The sequence below is a fragment of the Leptodactylus fuscus genome, chromosome 5 (genome assembly GCF_031893055.1).
Source record: "Leptodactylus fuscus isolate aLepFus1 chromosome 5, aLepFus1.hap2, whole genome shotgun sequence".
NCBI lineage: Eukaryota > Metazoa > Chordata > Amphibia > Anura > Leptodactylidae > Leptodactylus > Leptodactylus fuscus.
Window position 1 is genome coordinate 202,052,806 of NC_134269.1, and position 15,117 is coordinate 202,067,922.

General features: G+C 43.8%; 1 protein-coding gene across 1 annotated transcript; it reads left to right on the plus strand.

Moving 5' to 3' along the window:
* Nucleotides 1–1,775: 1,775 nt before the first annotated feature.
* On the plus strand, nt 1,776–6,873 carry LOC142205071 (exocyst complex component 1-like). Its single transcript, XM_075276425.1, has 3 exons — nt 1,776–1,902; nt 3,985–4,115; nt 6,616–6,873. The coding sequence occupies exons 1-3, from the start codon at nt 1,776–1,778 to the stop codon at nt 6,871–6,873; spliced, it is 516 nt and encodes a 171-aa protein (XP_075132526.1).
* Nucleotides 6,874–15,117: the final 8,244 nt, after the last annotated feature.

Here is a 15,117-nt window from a genome sequence, read left to right on the forward strand (position 1 = left end):
ACTATGAAGATAAAACCTTTATACTTAGGGTAAGTTCACATGGCGATTTTTGGTCAGGATTTTGAAGGCTTTATCTGCCTCAAAATCCTGACCAAAAAGACAGCTCCCGTTGAGATCAATGGTAACCACTCAAGAGTTTTTTCCGGGAGCGGTTTCTTCCGGCTCCTGGAAAAAGAAGCGAGATGTTCATTCTTCAGGCCGTTTCGCCTCGCGATTCAGCCTGAAGACACTCCCTCCTCCGGACTAGGCTCATTCATTGGGCCTAATCCGGAGCGGAGCGCGTGGCTGGATGCTGGTGCTGTGCACCGGCTTTCAGTCGTGGGCTACCCGGCTTTTGGTCCAGAACCTGCGGCGGCCTCCGCCTCAGGTTCCAGACCAAAAATCGCCATGTGATCTTACCCTTAGGGTAAGTTCACACAGAGATTTTTGGTCAGGATTTTGAGGCCGTATCCGCCTCAACATCCTGACCCTAAAGACGGCTCCCATTGAAATCAATGGGAGCCACTCAGTAGTTTTCTCTGGGATCCGGCTTGTTCCGGCTACCAGAAAAAGAAGCGAGCTGCTCATTCTTCAGGCCGTTTCACCTCGCGATTTGGCCTGAAGACGCTCCCTCCTCCGGGCTAGGCCCTTTCATTGGGCCTAATCTGGAGCGGAGTGTGTGGCTGGATACCGGTGCAGTGCGCCAGCTTTCAGTCGCGGCTACCTGGCTTTTGGTCTGGAACCTGAGGCGGCCTTTAGGGTAAGTTTAGATGGGTTCTTTTGGACCGGAACCTGAGTTTGCATTCCGGTCCAAAAAACGTGTAGCCACGACTGAATATTGGTGCACTGCACCGGCATCCAGTCGCGCACTCTGCTCTGGGTTAGGCCCAATGAATGGGTCTAGTCCGGAGGAGGGAGTATCTTCAGTCTGAATTGCAAGGCAAAATGGCCTGAAGAATGAGCATGTTGCTTCTTTTTCCGGGAGCCGGAACAAACCGACTCCTGGAAAAAAGACCTGACCAGCTCCCATTGATTTCAATGGGAGTCATCTTTTTGGTCAGGATTTTGAGGCGGATACGGCCTCTAAATCCTGACCAAAAATCTCCGTGTGAACTTACCCTCAGAGTCCAATGCACTGTCTATAGTGCCCCTGGCACAGGTGCACTTGTTCAATGAAGATGGGGGGGAATACACATTGGCATCACCGCACATGTGCTCTAGGTTTGACACTGATGCCGAGGTGTACTACTACAGCTTCAGTGAACAGTCGCACAGCCAGGACAATAAACCTGTGGGTAGTTTACTGACCCAAATAGACCTCAAAGATTGCCTTTAAAACAGCAGTCCATGTTCTGATAGCACATTCCCTTTAATTATGATTAATGTAGTGTAGAATCTGCAAAACATAGCACTAAGTTCCGGAACAAGATGGAACCTCCCTTCACTATTTACAGAAATTTCTCTGATATTTCCTACTTTGGATAAGAATATAGACTTCTTCTATAAGACGGTATCCCCTACAAATGCCATATCCATGCCCCCAGAAAGATTCCGCCCTCCTCACAATCCCGACCACTTACGTTCATGGATTTCTTTCTTCATTGATACGATATTCCATCTTTTCCTTCACCTAACTGACAGAACATTGATTTCGAGGTCTGGAAAATATCGAACGAAACTTTGTTAACATGAAAACCTACAAGAGCTTGTTATATATGACGCTATAACGCTGGGCAGAAGCTCGGACATTATACAGTAAGCCTTGGCCGTGTGATCTTCGCACCTGGACCTGGACAATGGCGTCTATCCTTAGAAGTAACCTGCAGAAAGAAGTCTTCCAGATCAAGGGCGACAAACTGATCCATGTCCTGCCGCTGGCAAAGACGGACAATGAGGATGCGGCAAGTTATCTCGGGGTGTCAGGTAGGGATTTGCATGGCTGACGGTTTTAAGGCAGAGGGTGAATTGTGACATATTGTACTGTACGTGTAATATAATATGAGCCATAGGAAATGCATAGGGTATAAGGTCACCGAGATTAAAGGGATTCTCCTAGGAATCATTTCCCTGCTTACATAGGTATTAGCAGATTGCTGTCACATATACACATATATATGTATGAGAAAATGTCTGGCAAGGGGTTAATTGATTTACTGCCTCATTCTGTACAATGGTAGAGTCTGATCTGGAATGATAGCAGTGTCACAAGACGTCCCCCACTATAGTGCAGCAGAATGTGACTTATTGAGCAGCCCCTCCATTCTCCATAGACTTTTATGTAAGAAGAAAGAAACCTATTTATCTAATGGGAGATATTACAGAGTTTCTTCTATTCACTTGTACTATTGAGTTATGTAAAGTAGTTTAGTAATTGGAGATACCCTATAAATGTATACACAGGAGCCCGGTATAACAAGAGGCTAAGAAAGGGGACAAGAAGTCATCATAGTCAGCAATACAGTAACTATGTGAGTGTTCATTTATAGGTCCTGCATGGTACATGTGGTCCAAGTGTAGTATATGTGGTCCATGTGTAGTACATGCGGCCCATGTGTAGTACATGCAGTCCATGAGTAGTACATGCAGTCCATGTGTAATACATGTGGTCCTTGAGTAGTACATGCGGTCCATGAGTAGTGCATGCAGTACATGCGTTCTATGTGTAATACATGTGGTCCATGAGTAGTACATGCGGTCCATGTGTATCACATGCAGTCCATGAGTAATACATGCGGTCCATGAGTAGTGCATGCAGTACATGCGTTCTATGTGTAATACATGTGGTCCATGAGTAGTACATGCGGTCCATGTGTATCACATGCAGTCCATGAGTAATACATGCGGTCCATGTGTAGTACATGCGGTCTATGAGTAGTACATGCGGTCCTTGAGTAGTACATGCGTTCTATGTGTAGTACATGTGGTCCATGAGTAGTACATGCGGTCCATGAGTAGTACATGCGGTCTATGTGTAAAACATGCGGTCCATGAGTAGTACATGCGGTCCATGTGTATCACATGCAGTCCATGAGTAATACATGCGGTCCATGTGTAGTACATGCGGTCCATGAGTAGTACATGCGTTCTATGTGTAGTACATGTGGTCCATGAGTAGTACATGCGGTCCATGAGTAGTACATGCGGTCTATGTGTAGTACATGCGGTCCATGAGTAATACATGCGGTCCATGTGTAGAAGCAGAATTATATGCTCATATTTGTGGTGTGACAGAAATATTATAAGACACCACACAAAAGAACAACTAGTGACTTATCCTTTCAGGTATTGCCTTGGTAAATAATAGTATTTTGTCCTAATAGCTTATTCCTCTCTTACTTACATTAGATACAATATTACGCAGTGCTCTAGGCAGTGACAGCTCATCCTTTGTCACAGATAGGGCTATGTGGAGCGGAGAGTGAAAGTGTACAAGTCATGGCGCTGTCATTAGGTTGCTGCACTTTGTCTTGTTCTTCTTGCTGACCGACTCCTTTTATTAGTTTATTTTTCTCAGTTAACAAATTTCCAAGCGGATAAACTTGAGAGAAATCTGAATCTTATTAATATTTGCTTTGACCACCCGATACCTTTAAAACAGAATTGATCCTCTATGTACACGGCAGGGAGATTGTTCCCGCCGCCATCTTGGAGAACTAAGCACAGATCTGTGGATGTCGGCTTACTCCAATCCGTCTGTCTCTTCATGTAATCCCAGACAGACTGGATAATGTTGAGATGTTAGGGATCTCTGGAGGCCATACTGTCACTTCCCAGAGCTCCAAAGCGCGGTCACACCAAATATTCATTTAATTTCTCTATTTATATTGATTTAACAAAAATAAACTCTTAACACACTGAAGAATTTTTCCACACCTGCCTAAAACTTTCGCACAATACTATAAATAAGATATTATTTTATTATTATTATTATTAGTGTTATGTGTTGTATGATAGGCTGGATCATGGTATGGATATACGTCTGACCTAGGCTGTTTGTTCTTTCAGTATCTTCTATAAATGACGTCTACATCACTTTCTTAACTGTGACGGAAGACAAAACGGTCCTGAAATGTGAATCAAGTCACAAATGGCTTCTAAAAGAGCTAAAACTTATAGATGGAATAGACCATTCACAGGTAAATATCTCCATGCAGACTCCTCCAAACGGATATCCAACGCAGATGTGAACGAGGCCTTACTTATGGTGGCCATACCCTTACATACATTTACGTCAGGGGTGCTCACACTTGTACAGGGGTTGAGCTACTTATAAATTGACCGAGTCAAAATGATTTACTGTGTGGGCGGGGCCTGGGTCTGCTGTGTAGGTGGGGCCACATGTCTAACAAGAGTGGGCGGGGCTTAACAAGTCTAAAGGGCGGGGCCTGTTCAGATGCAGACGTTCTGATTGGCTCAAAACTCACAGGGCACTGCCCGGGCACCCAGCACAGAACTGACACCGCTGCCAGTAATGTTCGCAAGTTCGCAGTGTGTCTATGGGAAAAGCAAGAAGTCTTACCAAACCGTCACAAGTACTCTGCCTTCTGACCTCTATTCACACCAGCGTTGGCTTCTGATCCATCTTGGTTCTGATCTTTCTGATGGGAAGAATAGAGCATGCTTCATTACTATCATGAACACTGGAAATATGACAAATGGGAGTGTCCAGAGGCAGAGTCTAGTGGGCAATGTTACATTTTAGGTGAAACCATTTTCAATAGAGAGAAGATAATCAATAGGGTTTCATGTAATATCTGTACAATTCAGGGACATGTTTAGTAGTAGATAGGGTTGAGCGATCGTGTTCGGAAAAGATCGGATTCTGATCGGCGATCGAGAAAATTTCACGATCGCGATCGGAATTCCGAATACGATCTTTTTATGTGGGATCGAGATCGGTGATTTTTCCCACAATGCTTTGCTTAGCCTTCACACTCAGTATATGCTGTATACTCAGTGTGAAGGCTCCACTGCAGTTCCATAGGAATGAATGGAAGCAGCCGGCACACAGCCTTAACCCCCCTGCGCACTGGCTGCCTCCATTCATTCAAATGGGAGGCTAAACTAAACATCTCTAGCAGCTACTTACCTCTAGAGATGGCTGCTCCGGTGCCCGGTGTTCTCCTTCTTCTTGCCTCGCTGCCGCTCCACGCTGCTCTTCTTGCCTCGCTGCCGCCGCCTCCCAGGTTAGTGTTTAAAGCGCTAGGTAGGCGGGGCTTGTGGCTTAGAGTGTGAGCGGGTACAGGGCAGGGAGACGTGACGTCTCCCCTCCCAGTACTGCCCACACTCTCCTAACCCGCCCACACTCTCCTAACCTGGCAGGGAGGAGGCAGCGAAGGAAGAAGAGCAGCGTGGAGCCGGCAGCGAGGCAAAGAAGAAGGAAGTCACCGGGCACCGGAGCAGCCATCTCTGGAGGTAAGTGGACACCAGGGGGGACAAGTAGCCAGAGGATTTAAAAAAAATCCTCTGGCTACTTTAGTGATTCACTACACAGCGTGGATTCTAACAATTCTTAGATTCCATGCTGTATAGTGAATAGGATTGCTTTTAAAATCCAATCTCCGATTAGTAAAAAAATCCCATTGACTTGCATTGGGATCGGAATTGGGATCGAGATTGGGTTCGAATGAAAAATGATCGGAAATCGGATTTTAAAATCGATCCTGCAAAGTCAAAATCGGCTCAACCCTAGGAGTAGGAAATAGTGATACTCCTGCCAGAATACAGAAATCAGGTTGCACTGAATAGCTTCATCTGTGCACCGCATCATAGCTGTGTCATTCTGTAGTACTCTATATACCGTAATATATAATAATACATAATATTCTGTAATATGACGTTATTTGTTTGCCTTGCCCTCGCTGTAAGTTTCACCTTCAGTCATGACCTGCAAACTTTTCTTATTTTTCCTGCTGAAAAGAGCGCCAATAGTCGGATACATATCTAGCACAGAGGCCGAATGAGTCACTTCCAAGAACTGTCTCTAATAATGATATTTTCCATGTTGTGAGGCTGCTAGCTTGTGTTACTGAAAATTTCATCATCCAGATGACCACAGATAGGCAACTCCCACCATCGAGGCAGTGCGCGGGCTAGTGTCCTTAGATAGCCATATTGTGTCTGTATTATACAGTCTCTATTACAGCCGTCAGTCCTGCCTGTGGACCTGGTGACCTGCACTAGCTGCATTATAGGGGTCTATGGTGTTGTAAGTTCAGGTCGTTGCAAAAGAACAGGAATTGCAGTGTTATATGCACCTTATATTACAGGCCTTTGAATGTGGGCAAAGTATAATGTGCTGATACACACATGAATATAACATATAGTATTCCCGTCTAACAAATTCAGGAATGGGCCCTGACCACCTTGTTAGTGGTAAATCAACTATAGTAATGTAAGCAGCAGTATAGCTACAGCAATTTAATGGGGTCAGAATTTAGGCTATATCCCGGGGATAGATACAGGTTCTACTGGGACCCCCATCTATTTTGAGAACAAGGTCCCATCTGTTCTCGAAAGTAATTGGATATATTTTTTTTATCTTTCTAAGGTTTCACTGGTTGTAAGAAAACACTTTGTCCATTGACGTGTTATATGTGTTATACTGTACAGTAAAGCTAAGCTTTCTCCTCGCAGGACAACGCTATTTTCTCCATGCACTTTGATGCCGAAATCTTCAACTTGGAAGCCCATAGCACGGCATCTAAATACGCCTTCCTCCGCTGTCTGCGCAAGATGAGCAGGAAATATCTCCAACATGAACTACAATGGATTCATTTCGACCAGGACTTTGTAGGGAAGAGCCATGCTTTCCTGGTACCTGATGATGCCGTGTTGTCCATGCAGATATGTCTGGAGGCCCTTAGTTGTGCTTGTCTGTGCAGCTGCTTTTAATGTAATGTCAACTATGGAGACGGTTACAGATAAAGGAAATTTTATATAGTGAAGCTGTGCAACCCCCATTACCGGGTTTGCTCCTGTATTTTCTGGGGGTGGGTGTATCATAGGGAGGGGTGTGGTATAGGACACAACATTGCTGTTTGTTCAGTGGCTGAGACACACGGTATCGCCTCCTGGTGGGTGGGGATTAGTCTTTAAATAGTTGGCATCCTGTTCCCCACCCATGAAACAAATGTCCTACTGAGGCAGTGTACCAGATTATAGGGTTGGTTCACCCAATATTCAGGACAACACTCTGGAGCTATCATACTCCACAATGGAAATGCATATATGAGTTGTGTGTAGTATTTTTCAATACAATTATCGATTTTATCTCACAATTCACAATCCACCATACCACAATTTATACCACCGTTTGCAAAAGAAGTGCTGGTGTATTTCTAAATGCATGGCTCTGCTCCTGATGCACCAATAGTGTACAAGTGCATATTCCAATGCAATAATGGCCTCTATATCAGTTTGGGTTGGGGCCTCAATACATTTATGCTATATATTGTAAGCCGATGGCCGGCGAAATAATTTAGGGGGTGTACATCTCGCCCAGACTATTCGGGTGGGCAAGATGAGAGAAAGTCCAGGGATGACTTGTTCTCTGCAGGGTTAAGGGGATATTGTCACTCCTTGGGGAGAGACCACCATATAGGTGTGTGGAGACTTATTGAGCCTTTAGCACTCCACTTCGCAAGGGACCATGGGAAGAATATGCAAATCTGTCCTCCATGATGTAATTAGGAAGTCAGCTGCTGCCTCAGTGTTGTAAACTACATCAGAGAAGACAGGCTTGCACATTCCAGTGAGCGCCCTCTATTGGTTTGCAACACTGAGGCAGCAGCTGACTTCCTGATTACATCATGGAAGACATATTTGCATATACTTCCCATTGTTCTCTGCAGACAGGTTTTGTCTGCCGAGCATTTTGTTACATGCTCAGTATTGGGCTGGATTTTTTAGGAATGGCAGGTAGGATTGGTAGTGGGACCTGTCATTCCACCCCCCTCCAGTCCACACATTGTGGATGTTTCTACAGCGTGTCAGCTGCTGTGGATTGACCTCATCAGTAAGGTTTAAAAGGTCAGCTCCAGCAGCAAGACTGGGTTGCAGGGCCAGCTGGAAGGTCACACTGTGGGAGCTGTGTCTTCTACCCTTCAATTTTGCTATTGAATCTGCTATCATAGGTGAGGTAAACTATTGTTTAGTTAGAGCCTAGCCGGGCAGGTATTTATTTTTGTATTGTTTCCTTTTGCTGCTGCACTACCGTTTTGTTTTGAGTGAAATTAAAACTCTACTTTGGTTTTGGACTAAAGAAACTGGACTTGTGTGTCTATGCCATCCCACCTAGCAACCCCAGACCCTGACAATATGTGGTGGTGGTGAGTATTTAGCATTTAAATGTTCCCTAACTTTTCAGATTACATACAGTAGTCTTATTTCATAGAACATAGGATTCTGAACCAATATGTAATGCACTTTAATTAAAAAAGCGTCTTCTTTCTGCCTGAAAAAATAAAAAAAACACTCTAAAGTTCCTGCGACTAGACGTGTTCACTCTTTTGTTACCAATGAAGTTGATCCATAGATGCCTTCCTTTCTGTCTTGTTTATTTCACTGAGTGTAGGGGCATTCTTTTTCTCTCTTCACTTAATGAATGGAGAGAGGAGGGGTTGATTGGACTATGGATTATGTTCCAATGCACATGACAAAGGGGAACCCATCCACCAAAATGTGTTGCCTTATGGCTTCCAATAAAGAATGACTTCCAATACCAATTGGGAGAGCATGGATTTCCTTCTTTCTTCTCTAATGGTTCTTCTGTTGATTCTTCCTATCTTGTTGAGTCCTCCATGTCAATGTCAGTCACATTCCACATTTCTTCTCTCCATGATCATCTTTGTAGTCAGGTCACATCCACACCAAGCACATGGTCATCATCTCCACCTGCTTATCCTTCCTCCAACATCAGTCACCATATATAAAGGAATGTGTGCCCAGCATACAGCAATCTGAACCCAGTAATCTGGTTGGTCTGAAATATTAACTCCTTCCTGGCCAAGTTACCGGCGTTGCAGTCACTACCATGCCAGTTATTGGAATCCACTGCGTTTTGCCAACTGATGGCAGAGCATAGTCTCAATGGAGAATACCTAGCCATCATTATTTCTAAAGGAAATTTGTCGGCATGTGGGCCTCTCCTTGGAAATGTCCACATGGGAAAAGATGGACCCCGTCATCATTAGGTGGAGGGACTCAAGACTGATTTGCGGAAACCAAAAATTATCTACAAGTTTATCTAAACAAAGGACTTAATGGAATCTCTTCTAGGCTCCCTGTAACCATAGCTGAGACTCCTTGGGAGAAGGTGGATTCTAGCAGCATAACCATTGGGTACAAAGACCTATCATGGATGGCTATTCACGAAGGAAGTAATTTTAATCCATGTGGACTGCAACACCAGGAACAGCTTGAGGTTCCCATTCACACCCCTGTGCCTCTTCTGGCCTTGTCCATTTGGATGTCCATGTAAATTGAACTCACAGACTCAGTTCCCGGAGAACACTTTTAGTTCTGGTCCACAGCCAGCTCAATGGCTATTCCATTATGGACAGTCTATGTGTTAATGAAGTAGAATATTAATACCCTTCTCCTTCCCTCTCTTCCCTTTATGTTCCGTCTTTGGATAAAATTTCGGGCCTGTGATTCCCTCACCCCTTTCCATTCTTCCCCAATCCCCCATTCCCTGACACTTTTCTGTTTATTGACTGACACATGGGGCTTTATTACAATATTGCACCATATCATATATCATATGTTCATGTCCAGAGTTATAGAATTATTCCTTCCATCACTTCCTTTGATAACAGCTTTTATTAAAAATGCATAAAAAAATCATAACAATAACTTGAGCATGTAATGTAAGTATTTCCATGTGACATGTCTCCGACAGAGCTTGTCTTTTGTCAAGCATCGACATTGCTGGCCTGCGAGAAGAAGCCTGTGCTCCAGATTGTGACTGACCTCTGGAAATGTGGGGACGTGGAACATTATTTGGTTTTTCATGCAATTGCCTGAAACATTGCTACCTACACATGGGTGTCTGGCAGTGGCGTAACTAGGAATGGCTGGGCCCCGTGGCGAACTTTTGACATGGGCCCCCCGACCGACACCGACGCCGAAGACCTCGACCGACCTCCTCCTACGCATTCTTGCGCGCTCTATTATGTCCCATAGTGGCCCCTACATACAATATTGTGTCCCATAGTGGCCCCTGCACCCAGTATTATGTCCCATAGTGGCCCCTTCACACAGTATTATCCCCCATAGTGACCCCTGCACACAGTATTATCCCTCATAGTGGCCCCTGCACACAGTATTATGCCCCATAGTGGCCCCTGCACACAGTATTATACCCCATAGTGGCCCCTGCACACAGTATTATACCCCATAGTGGCCCCTGCACACAGTATTATCCCCCATAGTGGCCCCTGCACACAGTATTATGCTCCATAGTGACCCCTGCACACAGTATTATGTCCCACTGTGGACACCCATAAACAATTATTATACTCTGGGGTCTTTTCAGACCGCAGAGTATAATATTTGGAGACCCAGGGGGAGAAAAACATTTAAAAAATTCTGTTACTCACCTATCTCCCGTCTCCTACGCTGTCGGCCTCCGAAGTAGTCAATCTTCAATTACATCAAACGTCACATGACCCGGGACGCAGGCCGGGGTCATGAGACATCAGACGACTAGTCCGAAGTCTGCACGGATCGGGGAGAGGTAAGTAACAGTGTTTTTTATGTTTCTTACCTCTCCCGGTCCACCAATCATTATACTCGGGGGTCCGAAAAGACCCCCGAGTATAATGATAGCAACGGTAGCGGCTGTCACTGGGCCCCTAATGTCCCGGGCCCTATGGCAGCTGCCTCCGCTGCTATGGCGGTAGTTACACCACTGGTGTCTGGCTAGTTTGCTATCCATTTGTGAATGTCACCCTCACATATAGTACAGGGCAGTATGTCTCCGGCACGCAGGGACTCCTATCATCGTAGTCTATGATGATAGGAGTCCCTGCGTGCCAGAGACATACTGCCCTGTACTATAATCAGATGTGAGGGTGACATTCACGAATGGATAGCAAACTAGCCAGACATAGATAACTGTATCACTAGAAGTCTCTCGAATCACTGTCCAGGCCTATAAATCCATACAAAACACGGACTGAGTCTTGTAACTGTGGGGTTAGGATTACTGCCTAAGTAGAAGAAATAGAGACTATACAAAGAGCAAGGAACATTATTAAAGCAGAGCAATAAACTCTAGAAAGCCAGGTCCATAACAAGCAGTAGATTATTATAAGCTGTCGGCTCAGTCACCAGTATAATATTAGCACTGAGTTTAACAGACCGGCTTCATCTTCACGTAGTAATAGTCTTTGTCATGCACAGTGTCAGTACAAAAGTGATTAAGGAATCTGGAAAGGTTGCGGAAGCTACGCATGAAAATAGATACACTTCGTTCTTTTATCTCATCTTTACATTCTTGATCATGAAGAGGTTGATCCTGTAAGGCAAAACACGCAACATTGTTAAATATCGTGATATTATAATATTCATGGCCTATATAGGGTTAAAATTCTAGTATGCTGACTTCACTCTTCTATGTTATGGTACATGGGTGTGGTTAGGGTACACCAGAGAATCCTAATAATATTGTGAAGTTATTTGCTCTCCTCCAGAGCGCTGACTTCCTCTCCTCCAAAGTATACAATGTTTCCTGTACGAATCTACAATTACACTATGACTGTAGGTCTATTACATCCGGATTACTGTAGAATTGCTTTTATAATTTGCTGGTTCACACAGAAAACACAATGTGTGCATCAGAGGAGAGTACACAGGGGTGTAATTTTAGGGGGTGTAGAGGGTACAATCACACCCAGATTGTAGGTCTAAAAGGTATTGACCCATTTCAGTATATTCTGGGGAAAGGGGTAATTTTTGTACTGTATTGTAGAGGGGTTTCTAACACCCACAACAAAGTACTGGAGAAAGGAAGACTCTACACTATCTAGTTTTTGCTCTACTACTCACCTTCATCTTTTTGCAGTGGTTCTTCAGTATTTCTGTGCAGTTTTTTATGTGCTCCACAATTGGGGTCATTGACTTATTTGTGGAAACGTTCCCCATTTCATGTTCAAAGGTGTTTAAATACATTCTCAAACATTGTGGATGTGTTCCCTGGAGAAAAGCAAATAACATTATAAAACATAGTTTTATTTATTAAGCCCAAATGGTAAACACCATAAATAAAAAAAAAACATAATTTTGATCACTTCTCCCCCCCGCCCCAAATCAAAAGCTATAAAGTCGTACCTAACCTGAAATGGTTCCAATAAAAGCTTCTAATTTTGTAATAGTAGTAAAACATAAAAAACCCAACATAAATATGGCCATAATAATAATGAACCGCATTTCATTTTTGTCACATAGTGAATGGCAAAAACCAAGACCTTAAAGAAGACTTTTCACATCCTCGGGCACATGCGGTGTAATACACCATTAGAAAGGCACTGAATTCTAGCGATATATTACACCGCAATACCTGAGGACGTGGAAGGTCTTTTTTAAATAAAATGACAGAAAACATTGATAAAAATTAACAAGATGTTATATGTATACCAGAATAGTGCCATATAAGGGCTCATTCACACGGGCACAGAGGAGGCGGATTATGCGTGTAATCCACGTCATAATCCGCCCCTTCACAATGGTGGTCTATGGAGACCATCAGGCTACTTTATTCCGTGAGCGGCAACATGCAAAAAGAAACGGGCGGCCCTTTTTTCAGGCGGTTTCAGTGGCTCGTTCTTCCGGTGTCGGCCCATTCATTTGAGCCTGCTCTGGAGGGGGGAAGCCGCGACAGTTGTGGCAGGAGGGTTTTGGCCCGAGAGTCATTCTCGGTGCTAAAATCCACCCTTATGCCCCCCATGTGAACTCACCCTAAAATACAGCTTGTCTCATGTTAAACAAGCCGTCATATGGCCCCTAAAAATTTCTAACACTTCAATAGCAAAATAGTAATTCTAGGAAAATAAAATAGTTATGTAAGTACGCACAAATGAAAAAATTAAATAAATCACTGTGTCCTGAAGACCCAAATTCGACTATCCTCAAGAAGAAAACCCCACGTTGCAGAAACACAGATTTTTTGTTGTTGCAGATTTTGCTGCAACAAACCTCCCAGGGTATGTCAACTTTTTAGCACAACTGTATCTAATAGGAACCAGATAGATATTTTTTGGAGAAACATAGTAAATGTATTAATGCTAATGTATTGAAAGGGGTGAAAAAGAGTCAGTTAAAATGCATTTGGGTCAAAAGTAGGGACTGTCAACCAATAGAGGAATACATCTAGTACTCCATTCTTCATATGTTTACAATAACTTGGTTTAACAATGAGGAATACTGCATATACTCAAGTATAAGCAATGTATATACCCGAGTATAAGCCACATTTTTCATCACAGTTTTTCGGCTTATACTCGAGTCAAGCAAAAAAAAAAAATTATTATTTTTTTTTGGGAGTGAGGTCTATAACCAGCCACAATAGTAATGTATAGAATCTCCCATAAGATAGTGAAAAAAAAGAAGCTAAAAAAAAAATAAAGTAAATAAAAGTTGTAAATCCCTCCTTTCCCTAGAATACATATAAAAGTAGAAAATGACTGTGACACAAATACACATTAGGTATCCCTGTGTCTGACAGTGCCCAGTCTACTGAATATAGGGGATCTGCAGTGCTCCTGGTCCGTCAGGAAGGGGTTAATAGGAGCACTGCAGATCCCCTATATTCAGCCAGGCTGAATTCCAACTGTGGGGGGGGGGGGAACCCAGTCCTCAAGCTCAGGGAAGGGGCAGAGAGACAACCAAAACACCCCCTCCCCTTCCCTAGCACCCAGCACCTACTGCACCCAAAAACTCCGACCATTTTAATTTTTGGAATTTTCCAGTAGCTGCTGCATTCCCCCCCCCCCCCCCCCGGCTTATACTCGAGTCAATAAGTTTTCCCAGTGTTTTGTGGTAAAATTAGAGGCCTCGGCTTATATTTGGGTCGGCTTATACTCGAGTATATACGGTACTAATGAACTTACAAAGAACATGTACAGACATGATATTATTGTACATTACCCATTTGTGTTCCAGCGGCGTATTCAAAAATTTCCCAGTCTACAAAAATACAAAAACAATTAATAACAAAAACACAAAATACAAAACAATAATACAAAAACAATAATAACAAGGGAACATCTCAAGCCCCATGTTGGACCTCACCCAAGCTCTCCCGGGCACCTACCTGAGTTGGTATCTCCTCCATCAGCTTGTCAGTCAACTCAATAATCTCTTTGATGATATGTTGAGATCTGTAGACAGAGATTGTATAGGTGGAAAAAAATAGTGTATAAAATATTCCAAAGTAAAAGCATGTCAGCCTCATGTTTCTATCCATTGCCAAGGAATAGTAAAGTCAAGCCCGGATGAAATCTGACTTCAGTGAGTGAAATTCTGCAATATATATAGTAGTTTAGGAGAAGGAAATCTTTATAATCTCCTAATGTAAGAAGATAAAGTAAACTGGAAAGAAAATGACTTGTCTGATTCGGAGTGATAAGATGTTATCTTGCAGAACTTGTTCTCACAGATCTATCAGAAAGATCTGGGTGCACCCTATATAAATTATACACCGCTATTAGAGATGAGCGAGTAGTGTTAGATCGAGTAGGTGTTCAATCGAATACTACGGTATTCAAGATACTCGTACTCGATCGAACACTACTAGCTGTTCGAAGTTTAAGGTTTGATGCAGAACCAGTGTTTATTGGCAGAATGCTATACATTCTGCCAATCAACGCTGGTTCTTCTCTTACCTTTAGAAGTCTTCTACGTGGAGCGTCCCCGCGGCGTCTTCCGGCTGGAATTCACTCTGCCTAGGCATCCGGCCTAGGCAGAGCCGACTGCGCATGCGCGGGCATGCCCTCGCATGCACAGTCGGCTCTGCACAGGCGCCGGGCTGGGCAGAGCCGACCGCGCATGCGCAGTCGGCTCTGCCTAGGCCCCGATGCCTAGGCACAGTGAATTCCAGCCGGAAGACACCGCGGGGGCGCTGCACCGGGAGAAGAC